Genomic DNA, 15,362 nt, shown 5'->3' with positions numbered 1-15,362 from the left:
CAAGACTCTTAAGACATTATTGAAATGTCAGTTCATTCTTTTTTGAAGCAACCTTTGTTCAGCTCCTGATGGAGTCCTACTTCTAACGGCTTAAACCATGTGGCCAGTTAAAATCTGGAAAGACATTTGCAATGATTTATAAGCAGGTGGGTCTCCCGCCCACCGGAGTTCATCTGTCTGCCTGCCACGCTTCTTCAGGCCACATTTTCCCTCAAATATCTTTGCATCCCCCCAGCCCTCCTTTTAATTAGGTGAGATGGTTAAAAGAGGTGGCGGCGTGGAGGCATGTCAGGTGCTCAGTCAGCGCCCGCACGTAGGCAGGGCGTACTGAGGCTGCCTCCTGTTTCGCTGTCTCTACAGATCGGGAAGACAGGCGCCTACCTGCAGTTCCTTAGCATTTTGTCCAGAATGCTCATCCGGCTGACGGAAGTGGATGTTTACGATGAAGAAGAGATCAATATCAGTGAGTTATCTGCTGATGACACTCGGGCTTGGAATCATCTTTAGTCGGTTTCTCAAGTGACTTCCGCTGTATCTTTTACTTTGAAGATGGAATTCTCAGATTAATGATCTGACTCCTCCCAAGGGCCTTGTAGGGCTGCTTTTATCTTGCCCTTGTAGCCATTTTGCTCAGTCCTAGAATAGTGCCTGGGAGGCCTTGGTGGGAGATAAAATTACGATACTAAAAATACCCGCTGTTTACTGCGCACCTTCCAAACGTCAACCACTGTGCTAGATGGTTTACGTAAATCACCACATTTCGTTTCCTATGCCACACCAAGAGATGAATACTGTTATTCGGTTCCGGAATAACATGTTCAGGAGTCCAGCTGGGAGGTGGCAGAGCTGGAACCAAACTAGATTTTGCTGCTGCCTCTAGAAAGCGGGGTTGTCCATCAGGGGAGGGTTTCCCTCTCAGGCTGCTGAGCACATAGGTCAACATCTTGGGGCAAAATGGAAACATATGCTATGCAGGGAATAGCCTTTTCTTCTCATTCACAGAACAGAATTTACCCTGATTAAGGTAAGATTCTTTGAACAGCTGGTTCATGCTTATTGTAGAACATCTCCTCTTCCAGCGCCCCTCCAGTGGCTCAGAAACTTGGTCTGGTAAAGGAATCCATTGCTTTGGGAATGAAGATTTGTGTAAGGAGTCGTGTGTTGTAGAGAAGGGGCCCCAGTAAGCTTGTAACAGCGCTTGTATTATGTGCGTTTAAGCTGTACGGCTGGATGGTTTGATACACGTATACACTGTGACGTAATCACCGCAATCACGCTAATGAACATATTCGTCACCTCACATAGTCACCGTGTTCAGCAGCATTATTCACGATAGCCAAGGTGTAGAAACAACCATACGTTGTCCATTAATGGACAGACGTCCACCAGCAGTTGCGTGGATAACGAGGGGGTATGTACTGGCGATGTATTCAGCCTTGACAAGGAAGGAAATCCTGTCATTTGGATACACAGAACTGTTTTAGATGCTCTTGCTGTGTTTGAGTTTTGACTTGGAGAAAATTTAGGACCAAGGAAGCCCATCCAGTCCTTGGTCTCTCCTTTGAAGGAGAAGGGAAAGAGGCTTTTCATCGAAACTCTGAGCTTTCCACCGTTGCCCCACAGTTTGAAACCATTTTTCAAATGAAAGTCAACAGGTCTGCTGAGTTTCTGTCTCCTCATTTTGTTGGATTTAACAATGATAAAGATAGGATTTGAATCCAGTTTGTTAAACTTCAAAGCCTTACTTTGTTAAATACTCTCTTATTGCCTTGGGTTTCCCTTTGGCAAAATGTGTGTAATTCCTGTTTTACAGGATGTTGTGAAGATGAACGGATGTTACGCACATGAAGCACTGAGCACCTATTAAATACAGAATAAACGTTCCTCTCCCTCTTCTTTCCTTAGTTTTTCTGTTTCTTATGGACATGTACTCTGCCTGTATATATATAGTAGGATACACTGATATAGATATATATCAGTATCGTCTATACTATATATATGTCATATCAAATATGTAAAATCAATATGATGTAAAATGATATTGATCAATTGATGTAAAATCAATATGTTACATGAGTTTGAGTTGGACCAACTAGATTTTTTTACCTTTTAGCCAACAAGCATTTAGTGAGCCCTGTAGACTACACCAATTATAATGTAGGGTGATACACTGCAAATGTGGGTCGGGCCATGAGTAGTGGTGGCATTCAGAAGGAGAAACCAGTGTACCTGAGCATTCAGAAGAGGCCTTCTAGAAGTGAAGTGATAGGAGTTGGGCCTTACTGGCTGGGTAGCGTTTAGATGTAAGAGCAAGAGAGAGAACTACGTTAAGTTCTGCCGGTGGTGTGGACCAGTGTGGTATACTTGGGGGACGGTGCTGGGGAGAAGCCCAGAGCCCAGGGGTAGGTATACTGCCAGGAGTGGAAGTTAGTGTAAGTTAGAAGAGCAACTCCATTCCATAGGAAACACAGCATAAGGCTGTTTGTCTGGATAGAGATAGGTCTGAATGCACCTTCTTGCTGAATTAGAACAATCCTGAATATGGGACGGGTGCCAGAGTATTTGAGATCCAGTGGAGTTCCCCAGGTAACCTATAGACTCAGTACCAGTTCCACTCCTACCATCATCCTTGTGCACATTTGACATAAATCCTCTCACTTCCTGTTTTGTCATCTATCTGTGTTTCTACTGATGCTGTAGACCTCAGAGAAGAATCAGATTGGCATGACCTCCAGCTCAGTGACCCCTGGCCGGACCTGGAGCTGTTCAAGAAGTTGCCTTTTGACTACATTATTCACGACCCGAAGTATGAGGATGCCAGTCTGATCTGTTCACACCATCAGAGCATAAAGAGCGAAGGTCAGATTTTTAAATCTCTTGCTGCCACCTTCTTCCAGAGTACATGGGAATAGCCTCTCAAAGGGATGAACTGAATTTTGTTAGTGAGGAGCTCATCTGGTGGTGGTGGGTGAACCGACAGTGCCTGGTGGAGAACTGAGGTCGCCACCTCACCTGACAGGAAGGGCTCTTCGCAGACCTCGCGAGGGAAGACTCACGGCTCGGTTGGTGCTGAATAACAGTGAGGACCCTCTTGGTGGTTATCATGATCGGAGTATTCTGAAGGTTCTGGTTAATAGAGGAAAAAGACATGTATGTTTCTCTATGAACTTGGATTGTAACAAAATGCACCTATTTCCCTTTCTGCCCTTGGTCTCTCATTTTCTCGCTCCTTCTTCAGAGACTGCTAACTTCCACAGTATTATGACTCTGCTGGGTTTCAGGGTCACTGGCAGCAAACATCGGACATGAGTGGCCAGTGTGATTACAAGCACTGACTAGGGAAGTTTGGTGAATGCTGCGTGAGAGGAAAATACTCACTGGTCTCCTTGTCAAACCAATCATTTTATCTTCGTTGCTCTCAGAGCAGATCACTTTTTTTTCTTTTTTTTTAAGATTTATTTAATTAGTTAATTAATTTATTTATTTTATTGGCTGCGTTGGGTCTTCTGTTGCTGTGCGCTGGCTTTCTCTAGTTGCAGCGAGCGGGGGCTACTCTTCGTTGTGGTGTGAGGGCTTTTCATTGCAGTGGCTTCTCTTGTTGTGGAGCACAGGCTCTAGGCACGCAGGCTTCAGTAGTTGTGGCACACGGGCTTCAGTAGTTGTGGCACATGGGCTTAGTTGTTCCGTGGCATGTGGGATCCTCCCGGACCAGGGCTCGAACTCATGTCCCCTGCCTTGGCAGGCGGATTCTTAACCACTGCGCCACCAGGGAAGCCCAAGCAGATCACTTTCACTGAAGGTTCCTTCACATAGTAGACCTTCTCGAATGGAGGCTGACTGCTACAATCTTAATTTTGCTACGTCATTTGAAAACCTGGAGGTGATTGTGCTTTACAGCACTTGCATATTACGTAGCGAATCCTTGAATATGTTTAGGAACCATGCATAGGTGCGTGCGTAAGACGCCGTGTGAACGTAGCCTTCAGTTTATCCCACTGAGACTCTGTCCTTTCTGACCAGCTGCGTCACCTTGGGGCAGACAGGTGATCGCACAGAGTCCTGTTACCGTGGTTCCCTGCGGGTAGGCAGGGGAGAGAACGCGGGCTGGGCCTCATGCTGCTCTTTAATGCTGGGGATTTCGTGCAGACAGAGGGACGCGCCGGAAGCCAGAGGACGTCTACGTGCGGCGCCAGACGGCGCGGATGAGGCTCTCCAAGTATGCGGCCTACAACACGTACCACCACTGCGAGCAGTGCCACCAGTACATGGGCTTCCACCCCCGCTACCAGGTAGGACGGAGCCCCCGCTCCAGCGGCAGTTCCCGTTTTACACTTAGTATTTCTTTTCATCTCAGACCCAGACGGGGAAAGAGGAGGAGGGGGCGGCAGGAGCTGATGGGAGCCAGTCAGACACCTGTGCGGCCAAGTTGTTTTTTTACATTCTTCCCCCCATAAATTATTATGTACTTCGTGCTCATATGTACATTCACGTATACGAGCACATACGCATCATATCGTACACGATACGTAATGTGTATAATCGTGCATTACTTACCCCATGCTCATACGCATTTACATTAAATCATTGGTATTACATAGTACCTATATTTATTAACTGTAAAGAGCTTATCAAGTCCAATCAATTCCAGTCAACATGCCCATCATAACGATTTATTGACAGTTCAGCCACCACCATATTATCACTGTCACACGCATGAAATAAAATACCCATCATCACAGCCCTTATTCTCACTGTTATCCTATCAGTAGGAGGCCTTCCACTGCCGTCAGGATTTACACGCAAATGAGTAATCATCCAAAAAACAACAAAAAATAACATTGTTTTACCTACACTGATCGCTATGACAGCGTGAGTTAATTTATACTTCTCTATACGACTTACATACTCATATATACATGAGTGGATGCCCCAGAAAGGCCCAAAGGTGGCAAGAGCGCTGGCTTGCTCTGTCCGTCCCCTCTACAGAGGGAAACAGCAGACGGTAGCTTTAATTTTCCCGAATCTGCTCGGCCTTGAGCTCAGCTTCCACTGAAGTAGCACCTGTCTTCTTTTAGCACAGATTTTTTTAAACGATGTAATTTTACTGTAGACGAAATTAGAAAATACATATGAGCAGTTTTTCAGAGGATTAAAATAATCAGAAATCCTATTTGCTGCAGAATAATTCTCCTAACATTTTTTCCCTCAGAGATGAAGCTTTTCTTTCAAGGCAGAGAAACCTATAAGTGAAAACATTGTCTTGATTTTGAGATTTAAAGATCTGGAGAGACTCAAAGGGTTCAGTCCCTGGTCACTTCAGGGTCTGCAGTGAAGGAATGAATGAAGCATGGGGGGAAGGAGGAGGGCGGGTTTGAGCTCTGGCCGGCGGGCCGGATCTGTGTGCAGGCGCACGGGTCTGGGGGGCCGCACTGGCAGGGGACGTGAAACCAGGCCTGCGAGGAGCACTGAGGGGCACACGCTGGCCCCCTGCTGGCATTTCCCTGCCTCTACTTGTCCTGTTCTTCCTTCATCGCTCAAGGCTCCCTGAGAGGAAGTCTTAGGAGACTCCTCAGTTACGGCCCTCTGTGTTCCCTCCCCAGGTCAGAATCTGTTTCTCCCTCATCTCTGCTCTCAAAATAGAGCCACAGTAGGACCTCACAGCCGGTGTGTCCCGGCCCGCGTCGGCCCTCCCCCGGCCCCCGTGGTTCCCGGGAGGGCACAGTGCAGGCTAGCTGCACGTCTGCAGGAGAGGCTGTCAGATGGAGGGTGAGGGTCAGGGAAGACCCCTCTGTGGATGCCTGAGCTGAGAACTGGAGGGGGCATGAGCATGGCCTGGGCAAAGCTGGGCTTGGAGGTCGCAACGGAGAGCAGTGCAGGCACGGTGACTGGGTGAGGGAGGGCTCCTTGGACAAAGTGACTAGAGGTGAGGCTAGACTGGGGATCGGAGTGAGCCCAAGACCCGTGGGTGTCAGTTTCCATGTCCACCAAGTGTGGGTGAGGACATAGGGTTGTTAATTGCTTCATAGATGGTTAACTTTAATGCCAAGGGGACGGGAGGGGGCCTGGACATGGTGCGTGAGATAGAAGCGCACAAGTTCGCAGTTATTGTCTTATTAATATGCTGTTACACATGTTACCTATGGTGGGAAAATAACCTTTGTTACAATTAAAAATGTGGTCTGGCACGTGAATGCTTTAGTTGGTAACCCAGCGCACCTCTGGGTCGGGTCCAGCGTCAGGAAGGGCTGGGCGGCCGACGTGGCGTTGCTGGGTGAAGCACGGTCAGCACCGGGACGGGAGCGGCCGCTGGCCCAGTGGGTGTGGCCTCAGGTGTGGGCGTCCACACTGTGTCCTGGCGTCAGCCTGGGGCAGAGGCGGCAGCGACCTCTGTGTAGTCACGGCCACGGCGGGCCTGGGTTCTTCCGGGAAGTCAGGCCGGACTCTGATGACAAGCTCTGTCCTTTCCCCCTCGTACCTCAGCTCTATGAGTCCACCCTGCACGCCTTTGCCTTCTCTTACTCCATGCTAGGAGAGGAGATCCAGCTCCACTTCATCATCCCCAAGTCCAAGGAGCACCACTTCGTCTTCAGCCAACCCGGAGGCCAGCTGGAGAGCATGCGGCTGCCCCTCGTCACAGACAAGGTACCGGCTTCGAGTCCCCGGGGGGCAAATCAAAGTGGCTGCAAGGGACCACCGAGCTGGAGACCCAGAGACTGTGGTTCTTGATGAGTCCGGCACATGGGGCGGGGTGTGGCGGGGAGAGACGAACATGGTGACTCAGCTTGGAGGGGACTGGGGAGCACAAGGGCTTTGTGACCACCCAGTCAAATTTGAGTCAAGTTTGGCATCATACTGTCACCTGATGCCTCAGTTTCCTTATCTGTAAGCTTTGGGCAATAATAACTCTTGCAAAAGCTTGTGGTGAGAATTGTATGGAATAACCAACGTCAGGCACCAGCACGGTACCTGGAAGATAACAAGGGCCAGTAAATGTTCGTCCCTTCCACTATCTTTTCTTTTATGCTGTCTCTTATGGAACTTTTTTTTTTTTTTTTTTTTTTTTTTGCGTTCGCGGGCCTCTCACTGTTGTGGCCTCTCCCGTTGCGGAGCACAGGCTCCGGACGCGCAGGCTCAGCGGCCATGGTTCACGGGCCCAGCCGCTCCGCGGCCTGTGGGATCCTCCCGGACCGGGGCACGAACCCGCGTCCCCTGCATCGGCAGGCGGGCTCTCAACCACTGCGCCACCAGGGAAGCCCTCTTATGGAACATGTGAAACAGGCTAAGACGGCAGAATAGCATCATGATTCCCCCGGGGCTGCTTACCCAACCTCAACAGTTATGCACTCAAGGCCACTCTTGCTTCATCAAGCCATCTCTCTTCATCTGCCTTCCTGTGTTACTTGGAAGCGAATCTCAGACATTGCATCATTTCATTTGTAAATATTTCAACGTATATCCTCTAAAGGAGAAATTTTCTCTCTTCTGAGGAGATTGTTCCCAATGATCCATCGTCTCTCTGGCCGCCATTTTTATGGGCGCTTGGTTTGACAGTTCCAGCCTGACAACCTCAGAGTCAACCCGTTGCCCCTTCCCCAGCCCCAGCCCCAGCCCCACGGACCTTGTGTACAGCTCTGCTCTTCCTTCTCCAGAGGGCCAGGCATGCCCAGAGCTGAACCCAGCCTTGCAGACCCAGCAGGCTATTATCAAGAATGAAAACATTTGTAAAGTGGCAGTGAGGCCTTTACTATAAGGTGCTTGAGATTTTATCAGTTACTGCACTAGCTTTTCCAGGCGGTTCCCATCAGAACTGGTTATGAGGGACTTCCCTGGTGGCACAGTGGTTAAGAATCCTGCCAATGCAGGGGACACGGGTTCGAGCCCTGGTCCGGGAAGATACCACATGCCGCGGAGCAACTAAGCCTGTGTGCCACAACTACTGAGCCTGCGCTCTAGAGCCCGCGAGCCACAACTACTGAAGCCCGTGCGCCTAGAGCCCGTGCTCCGCAACAAGAGAAACCACCGCAATGAGAAGCCCACGCACCGCAACGAAGAGCAGCCCCCGCTCACCGCAACTAGAGAAAGCCCGTGCGCAGCAACAAAGACCCAACGCAGCCAAAAATAAATAAATAACTTTATTAAAAAGAAAGAACTGGTTATGAGCACCTGCTGTATGCACAGCTTTGTCGCAAGTACTTTGAGGAATCGAGAAGGAACAGAAGACGTAGCTTGGCCAGCGGAACCTATTGTTGAGAAAAGAGTGAAAGAAAACACAGTTATTTATATAAAAGATTCATAGCCTGCGTGTATGAGTATGGCTATGATAGAGGGATTTAAGTCATACAGGAATAACGTGTACTCAGAGCACGATATTAGGTGCTAATAGGAGAGGTTAATGAATTTGGGTAATCGATGTATGCCTGTTAGTTTTGCTCACCTAACAAACCATTTCCGAACACGCATGAACTTAGCTTCCGATTCTGTGGGCCAGCAGTTTGGACTCAGTTCTGCTGGGTGGTTATCCTGGGGTGGCTTGCTCTCATTTGTGTCTGAGGTTAGTTACCAGGTTGGCGGGGGGCCGGCTGGGCTAGGGACGCCCATGTCTGTTCCCTGCGGCCTCTCCTTCTCCAGCAGGCTAGCCCGGGCTTCTTCCTGGGAGGGTTCCGAGAGAAGGCAGAATGTGTCAGGCCTCTGGAGGCCAGCCTTGGAACGGGCGCGCTGTCATTTTAACTGCATTTTATCCATAAAAGCAAGTCCCAAGGCTGAGCCAGATGCAGGGAGTGTGGAAATAGATGCCATCTCTTGATGGAAGAGGCAGCAAAGTCACACTTTAAAGAGAGGGGAATCGTTGTGGCCGTGCTGACAAACACTTGCTTCTTCATGCCCGTGCTCTCCAGAGTCATGAATACGTAAAGAGTCCGACGTTCACTCCCACGACTGGCCGTCACGAGCACGGGCTCTTTAACCTGTACCACGCGATGGATGGTGCCAGCCATTTGCACGTGCTGGTTGTCAAGGAGTATGAAATGGCGATTTATAAGAAATACTGGCCCAACCACATCATGCTGGTGCTCCCGAGCATCTTCAACAGCGCCGGAGTCGGTAGGCCTTTGTAAACATGCCCTACTCTGTAATATTTCTGTGCATGGAGACTTGAGAGAATGTTCTAGGTGTCGACGCACAGCGTGAGAGTTGTGAGTTAAGTTTTATTTGGGGCAAAGCGAGGACTAGAGCTTGGGAGACGGCCTCTCAGATAGCTCCGAGGAACTGCTCCAATGAGATAAGGGGGGAGGTCAGTGTATATGGGATTTTGGTGGAGGGAGATGCGTGCAGTCAAGCACACATGTTGGCAGAGGGATGCTACTGTCACTGGGAGCAGATATCTCTGTGAATGATTTTAGTGCTTTTCTAGATAGGAGACAATGCAAGAAATTGGGCTCATGAAATCGCCTCCTGAAAAATCTCTAACTCCCTGAAGGCCTGTTCTGCCAGTTTTGCCCAGAGCACAGACTGCCTCCTTCCTGATCGCCACCCTGACCTCCTTTCAGGATGTGCTGAAGGTCAGCGACCGCCGTGGCTACTGACCACATCCTTGTACAGGCAGATGGCGAGAGACAGTTTATGTCCGCGTAGAGAGGAAAGACCTTTCTCATTAAGCTTTTTGGCTTTTAAAGCTATTTTGATTTGACTGTTCTTTTTTCTTCGATGTTTGGTTATTGATTTATTCATGTTCTCAGCTGTTAGAAAAGCAAGGTAAATCGACGTGTGTGCAAATTGGAGAGGAGTGTTTTCTGCCCTAGAATTCTACCAAGTCAACAGCCTATGGTGGGTGGGTGAGGGCTGCAGATCAGGACCCCCAGGAGCTGGCGGGGCTCGGGCCTTGATGGGCTTTCATCAAGTTCTCTTCTCACTGGGGCTTTGTCCTGGGTGGTCGTCGGCATAGGACTGGCCTGAGTCGGGGTCGTTTGCCCATTTCAGGTGCCGCCCATTTCCTGATCAAGGAGCTGTCTTACCACAACCTGGAGCTGGAGCGGAACCGGCAGGAGGAACTGGGGATCAAGCCGCAGGACATCTGGCCCTTCATCGTGATTTCTGATGACTCCTGCGTGATGTGGAACGTGCTGGACGTCGACTGTGGTGGGGAGAGAAGCAGGTGAGAACCCACACACTCACCCCACCAGTAAGACAAGTGCACGTGCTCTCTTCTCAGTGGGGGATTCTCGTCCGCCCTTTGAGGACCCCAGAGTGCGCCTCACGCTAGAAGGTGTGGTGTGCAGTGGACAGAGCCCGGCGTGTGGTGGGCTCACGTTCCAGGCTTTACTTTGAGTTCTTAATTTAAAAAATGCTACTGAGGTGTAATACATACAGAAAATAATGCAATATATATTCAACATCAAATATATACGAAAAGGAAAGTATAATACATATCCAGGTATTTTCACAAACAGAACACACACGCTTGACAAACTCCCTGATGAAGAAACAGACCATCACTGGCACCCCAGAACCTTGCAGTCCCTCCTCCCTCCCCCCAGCCTCCTCCTAACGTGAAGCTGTATTTTTATTTGCTGTGTGACATTAGGGAAATGACTGTTTTTTGGGTTCTAGATTCCTCATCTTTCAAAGGGGCACCTAAACTTGTGCTAGAAGTTTGTTACAAGGATTAATTAAACCATGAATTGTGTGCCCGGTCGCGGGCGATGGAGCAGCGCAATGTAGGGAAGGCTCAGTAGATACGGCTGCAGCTGAGCATCGTGGGTAAAATATTTCTGTGTGGTTTTACTTAGCCTTTATTTTGGGCTTGATTTTTTTTTTTTTTTTGAGAAACAACTTGATTTTTTGGCTTGTTTTTGTGAGCGGCAACTTTTGAGGTTGGTTCACCTCTTCTGTGTTAGTGAGTCCTAATGTAACAATCACCATTAACACCACTGCTCTTCTAGAAAAAACTGTTTTCTGTCTGATAGAGCTGCACGTGCATGAGGACAGCAGTCACCGTGCCTTCAGTGTTCTCACTGTCATGCTTCCCAGGGCAAGAGCTCGGCCAGGGCAGCAATGAGGAAGAGAACCAAGCTTTTCCCTCTGCCTTTCTGAATTTCATTCTGCAGCAGACGTTCAAGTCCTGGCACGTCAGAGCTGGCTGGGGCCTTAGAGAGTTTAGTTGAAGCCCCTCAGTTCGGGAAAAGGAAGCTGAGATGCAGAGAAGTTGAGCCGTGTCCCTGGGTCTCACAGACAGAGCTCTCGTCACTCCAGCTCCCAGCCCTGGGGTTACTCCCTTCAGCAGCCCTCCCTGGCCGTTGGGTGGCCCCCACTGTCTACACGGACTTCAGTCACCGGCAGGGTGGGGTGGGAGGTGTTTACACGCTGCCTCCTTCCCTCCCCCCACCTCGCTTGGAATTGACACTGGAAACGCAAGGTGGCTCGGCAAATGCAGAGACTGTGCGCTCCGGACACAGACAACAGCGTTCAATCCAAGCTCTGTCACGTGACACTGGGCAAGTTATCCAGAGCCTCTTTTTCCTCATCTGTAAAATGGGGATGCTATGCCTATGTCATAGGATTGCTGCGAGGATCAATGACAGTGAATTTGAAGTGCTGAGCACGGTGCCTGGCGGTTGTGATGGGTTCCTTCTGCACCACCCCGCCCAGCATGTTCAGGGGAGAGCAGCATCCCGGCCAGCCTGGTCCAGAGGGCCTTGCTGTTGTCTGCATGCCAACCGAGGGATGTCCATGTCCTTCCTTCGAACAGGGAATTTTCCTGGTCGGAAAGGAATGTTTCCTTGAAGCACATCATGCAGCACATCGAGGCTTCCCCCAACATCACTCACTACGCCCTGATCGGCATGCGCAAGTGGTCCAGCAAGACGGGGAGCCGCGAGGTGCGCGAGCCCTTCTCCCGCTGCCACGTGCACGACTTCATCATCCTGAACGTGGACTTGACCCAGAACGTGCAGTACAACCAGAATCGGTGAGCTCCTGCGCCGTCTTGGCTGTCAGCTCCGCCCACGGTCCCAGGGCCCTCGGTGAGGGGCAGCCTTACTCCTGGCAGGGGCTGCTCTGTCCTTGCCCTTCAGGGCCAACGAAACCAGAGCCTTTTCACCCATAGCGTTGGCCTGGTCCCTTGCTTTCGGCCCTCATGGGTTTTTCTGGCATTTTTGTTGTATAATTTTAGGGCAGATTTGCCTAAGACCATTCAGCTTCCTTCCTCAATTCACGTGGTACCTTATTTAATGACTTAAATGCTACTGGGTGTTGCCTCTCTTGCTTTTTCTGCTCCTTCTCTGAACACGTCACTTTTTAGGAGCGTTAGCACTGAAGGAAACTGTAATTTCCCTGTGTCACTCTCTGCAGACCTATGCAGAAACGCTCACGTCACGAGAAGAATCTAATCACTAACGTTTATTGAGCCCTCGACGTGCCAGGCCGTGGGCACACCCCCGAGAGGGCCCAGGCAGGAGTGTCAATTCTGGGGCCAGACCGACCTGCCAGGAATTTGGGTTCTGCCACTGTCAGCTTTGCAATTTAGGCAGATGACCTGCCATCTCTGAGTCTTGTTTTCTCCAGCTGTAAAAAGTGGCTCATATTTTTACTTTGGGAGGTCGGTGGTTTTCTTTTCAGCAAATAGATGAAGTGGTGTTTGTCGAGTCCCCCTCACGGTGCCGGGCGTGTCGTGCCTGGTCCACAGGGGGCGGTGCTTCTGTAGTGTAAGCCTGGGGTGCACCCTGCTTTCCTGGGGCAGGCGCGTCACAGCTCGTCCTGTTTTCCTTCTCGGTTTGCCTTCTGTGCCTCCCAGAGGAAGGTCTTTGGCGCAGGAACGAGCCTGCTCTGCCTTCCCAGCCCCCAGTACAGGGGTACACACTCCACGTGTCTGGTAGGGGCGTGACTGGGGGTGTGTGAGCTGCCTCCAGTCCGACCCGCCCCCTCCTCTGGCTCTGGGCAGGTTCATGTGTGATGACGTGGACTTCAACCTGCGGGTGCACAGCGCCGGCCTCCTGCTCTGCCGGTTCAACCGCTTCAGTGTGATGAAGAAGCAGATTGCGGTGGGCGGGCACAGGTCCTTCCACATCACGTCCAAGGTGGGTGTGGCCGTGTGCCTAGAGGGGGCTGCTGTCCGTGGTGGGAAAGCTGGCAGGGAGGCCACCTGGGCGCCTTTGAGTCAGTGGGGTGGGCTTGACTGCTGGGAAGTATTAGTAAAGGTTTCCGGTTGGGAGCGCTGGGAAGGGAAAGACTCCATCAGGTTTCCCTTCTGATCTCCGACTCTAACTGGTTTCCTGTGCGTCCCCCGCAGCGCACACGCACCACCAGCCCTCCTGTGCGCCCTTGCCTGCCCGCACTCTCTCTCCCCATTGGTTTCCTGAGCTCATCTCTGTCACTGTCTTTGCCGTTCACTTGTCCGGCTTTTCCGCTGGACAGAGCCCCTTGGGGGAGGGGGCAGATGCTGTGCCGTGCTCTTCTCGGAGCCCCTAGGACAGTGCCTGACAAACACTGTCTGAATGGCACTGACGGGCTAGGCTGATGGCTGAGCCGGCCTCCAGGTGGGCAGAGACGTGATCTGCTTGTGTCGGTCCTGGCCGGGCAGACCTGGGCATTTCAGATGCGAAGTCACGGTGAGCCTTCGGAGATCTGTGTCTTCCAGGAACCCATACGGAGCCGGCACACCCCTGCCTTGAAGGTCCCTCCGATCCATGGGGCAGAGTGTCAGAGATGAGCTGGAGAAGTAGGCAGGACCTTATCCGCTGTGGGAAGGTTCTAGACTTTTCTGTAGGAGTAACGAGAACCCATTGAAGGGTGTCCAGCAGAGGGTTTGATTAGTATGATTTACATCCACAGTCTCTCTGGCTGTAGCATGGGAAGTCTTTTGGTGATAGGACGCGAGATGGTGGGCCCAGATGGCCGGGCCGTGGAGAGCAGGGGCCACGTGGCTGGACAGGAGGCAGATAGGGTCTGGGGGTCAAGGGGAGATTGGCCGTTCCCAGAGGTTTGCATCCCTGGATTTGGGGGAACGTTCCCAAGGTCCATGGATTCCCTTATTTTTTTCTAGACCAGGCAGCCAGTTTTCGGCGTGGAATGGTCAGTGTCTACGATTCTGATCGATCACGTGATCAGTTTTCACACGTCCCACTTCGGTTAAACCTAATTTTTCTTAATGGAGAACTTCACAGTGGAAGTTATGTGTTCTCACATCGCTGCTCCATGACACAGCCTTCCACGACGGCGCCACCCACCCTGGGTCCCTGCTCAGGGTGGCTGGGAGTGGCTGACACCCGCCCTTCCCCGCGCAGGTGTCTGACAGCCCCATGGCCATCGTGCCGGCCCAGTACATCTGCGCCCCCGACAGCAAGCACACGTTCCTCACAGCCCCTGCGCAGCTCCTGCTGGAGAAGTTCCTGCAGCACCACAGCCACCGCTTCTTCCCGCTGTCCCTGAAGAACCACGGCCACCCCGTGCTGTCCGTCGACTGCTACCTTAACCTGGGGTCTCAGGTAACTGTCAGAGGGGGCGCTGTCGAGTCCATAAATCCGGGAAATTCCTAAACATGCGCGCCAGAACCCAGCACTTGGAATGAGAACCACTCCACTACTTCCGCTCCGGTATGACCCCACTTTACAGCTGATAAGATAAAGGCTGAGAGGACTGAAGTGGTTTGGCCCCGATATAAGAAGTTAAGAATAGAAACCCACTTCTGATGCTAAACATTTCTGATTCTCAAATGAATTAATGAATTGATAAATCTGGATAAGTCTTGGAGTTGAGTTTTAGGATATAGATTTGGAAATAACATTAAATACTGTCTCTGTTCCTCCAAGTCTGAGCCTGACCTGGCGGTTAGCATTTGCTAGATGCCAAGCGCTAACACAGTGTCGTGGGGTATTTCACGGAGAATGACGTTTTCTCTTGGATTCCTTTCTTTCTAGATCTCTGTGTGTTATGTGAGCTCCAGGCCCCACTCTCTGAACATCACCTGCTCCGACTTCCTGTTTAGTGGACTCCTGCTCTACCTCTGTGACTCTTTTGTGGGAGCTGCCTTCCTGAAAAAGTTTCATTTTCTGAAAGGTAACTTCCCGTACTCTTACCACGGACCTTGCCTTGAGTGGCTGTCGCCACCTGGCACCTCTGCGGAGGTGACCTCTGGTCCTAGTCCTTGGCAACGGGTAGACTGAGGCTCAGGGCGCATGACTTCCCCGACCATCCAGGGAAGCGCAAAGAAGGCTGGGATGGGATCCCAGGGCAGCTCTTTCCCCCTCTACCTGTTTGCGTAGAGACAAGACACAGCCCCTTTCTTTTCGGTGATTAGCAGATATTTTCAACGTTTCTGTTGCTTTCCAATCCAGGCTCTTAGTCTAAGCACGCAGATCCCCTCAGACGTT

General features: G+C 50.9%; 1 protein-coding gene across 1 annotated transcript in view; it reads left to right on the top strand.

Moving 5' to 3' along the window:
- Positions 1–15,362, top strand: part of GREB1 (growth regulating estrogen receptor binding 1) — a 69,194-nt gene that overhangs the window by 51,362 nt on the left and 2,470 nt on the right. The window contains exons 22-31 of the mRNA XM_012534854.3: positions 361–463; positions 2,701–2,859; positions 4,147–4,289; positions 6,481–6,642; positions 8,895–9,099; positions 9,976–10,150; positions 11,744–11,962; positions 12,935–13,070; positions 14,277–14,477; positions 14,910–15,048. Of these exons, the coding sequence (XP_012390308.1) occupies positions 361–463; positions 2,701–2,859; positions 4,147–4,289; positions 6,481–6,642; positions 8,895–9,099; positions 9,976–10,150; positions 11,744–11,962; positions 12,935–13,070; positions 14,277–14,477; positions 14,910–15,048 (1,642 nt within the window). The remainder of the gene's footprint in view (positions 1–360; positions 464–2,700; positions 2,860–4,146; positions 4,290–6,480; positions 6,643–8,894; positions 9,100–9,975; positions 10,151–11,743; positions 11,963–12,934; positions 13,071–14,276; positions 14,478–14,909; positions 15,049–15,362) is intronic.

The sequence above is a fragment of the Orcinus orca genome, chromosome 13, assembly GCF_937001465.1.
Source record: "Orcinus orca chromosome 13, mOrcOrc1.1, whole genome shotgun sequence".
Classification (NCBI taxonomy): Eukaryota; Metazoa; Chordata; class Mammalia; order Artiodactyla; family Delphinidae; genus Orcinus; species Orcinus orca.
The sequence above is the reverse complement of the archived record's forward strand: the minus strand, read 5'-3'. Positions and strand labels throughout refer to the sequence as shown.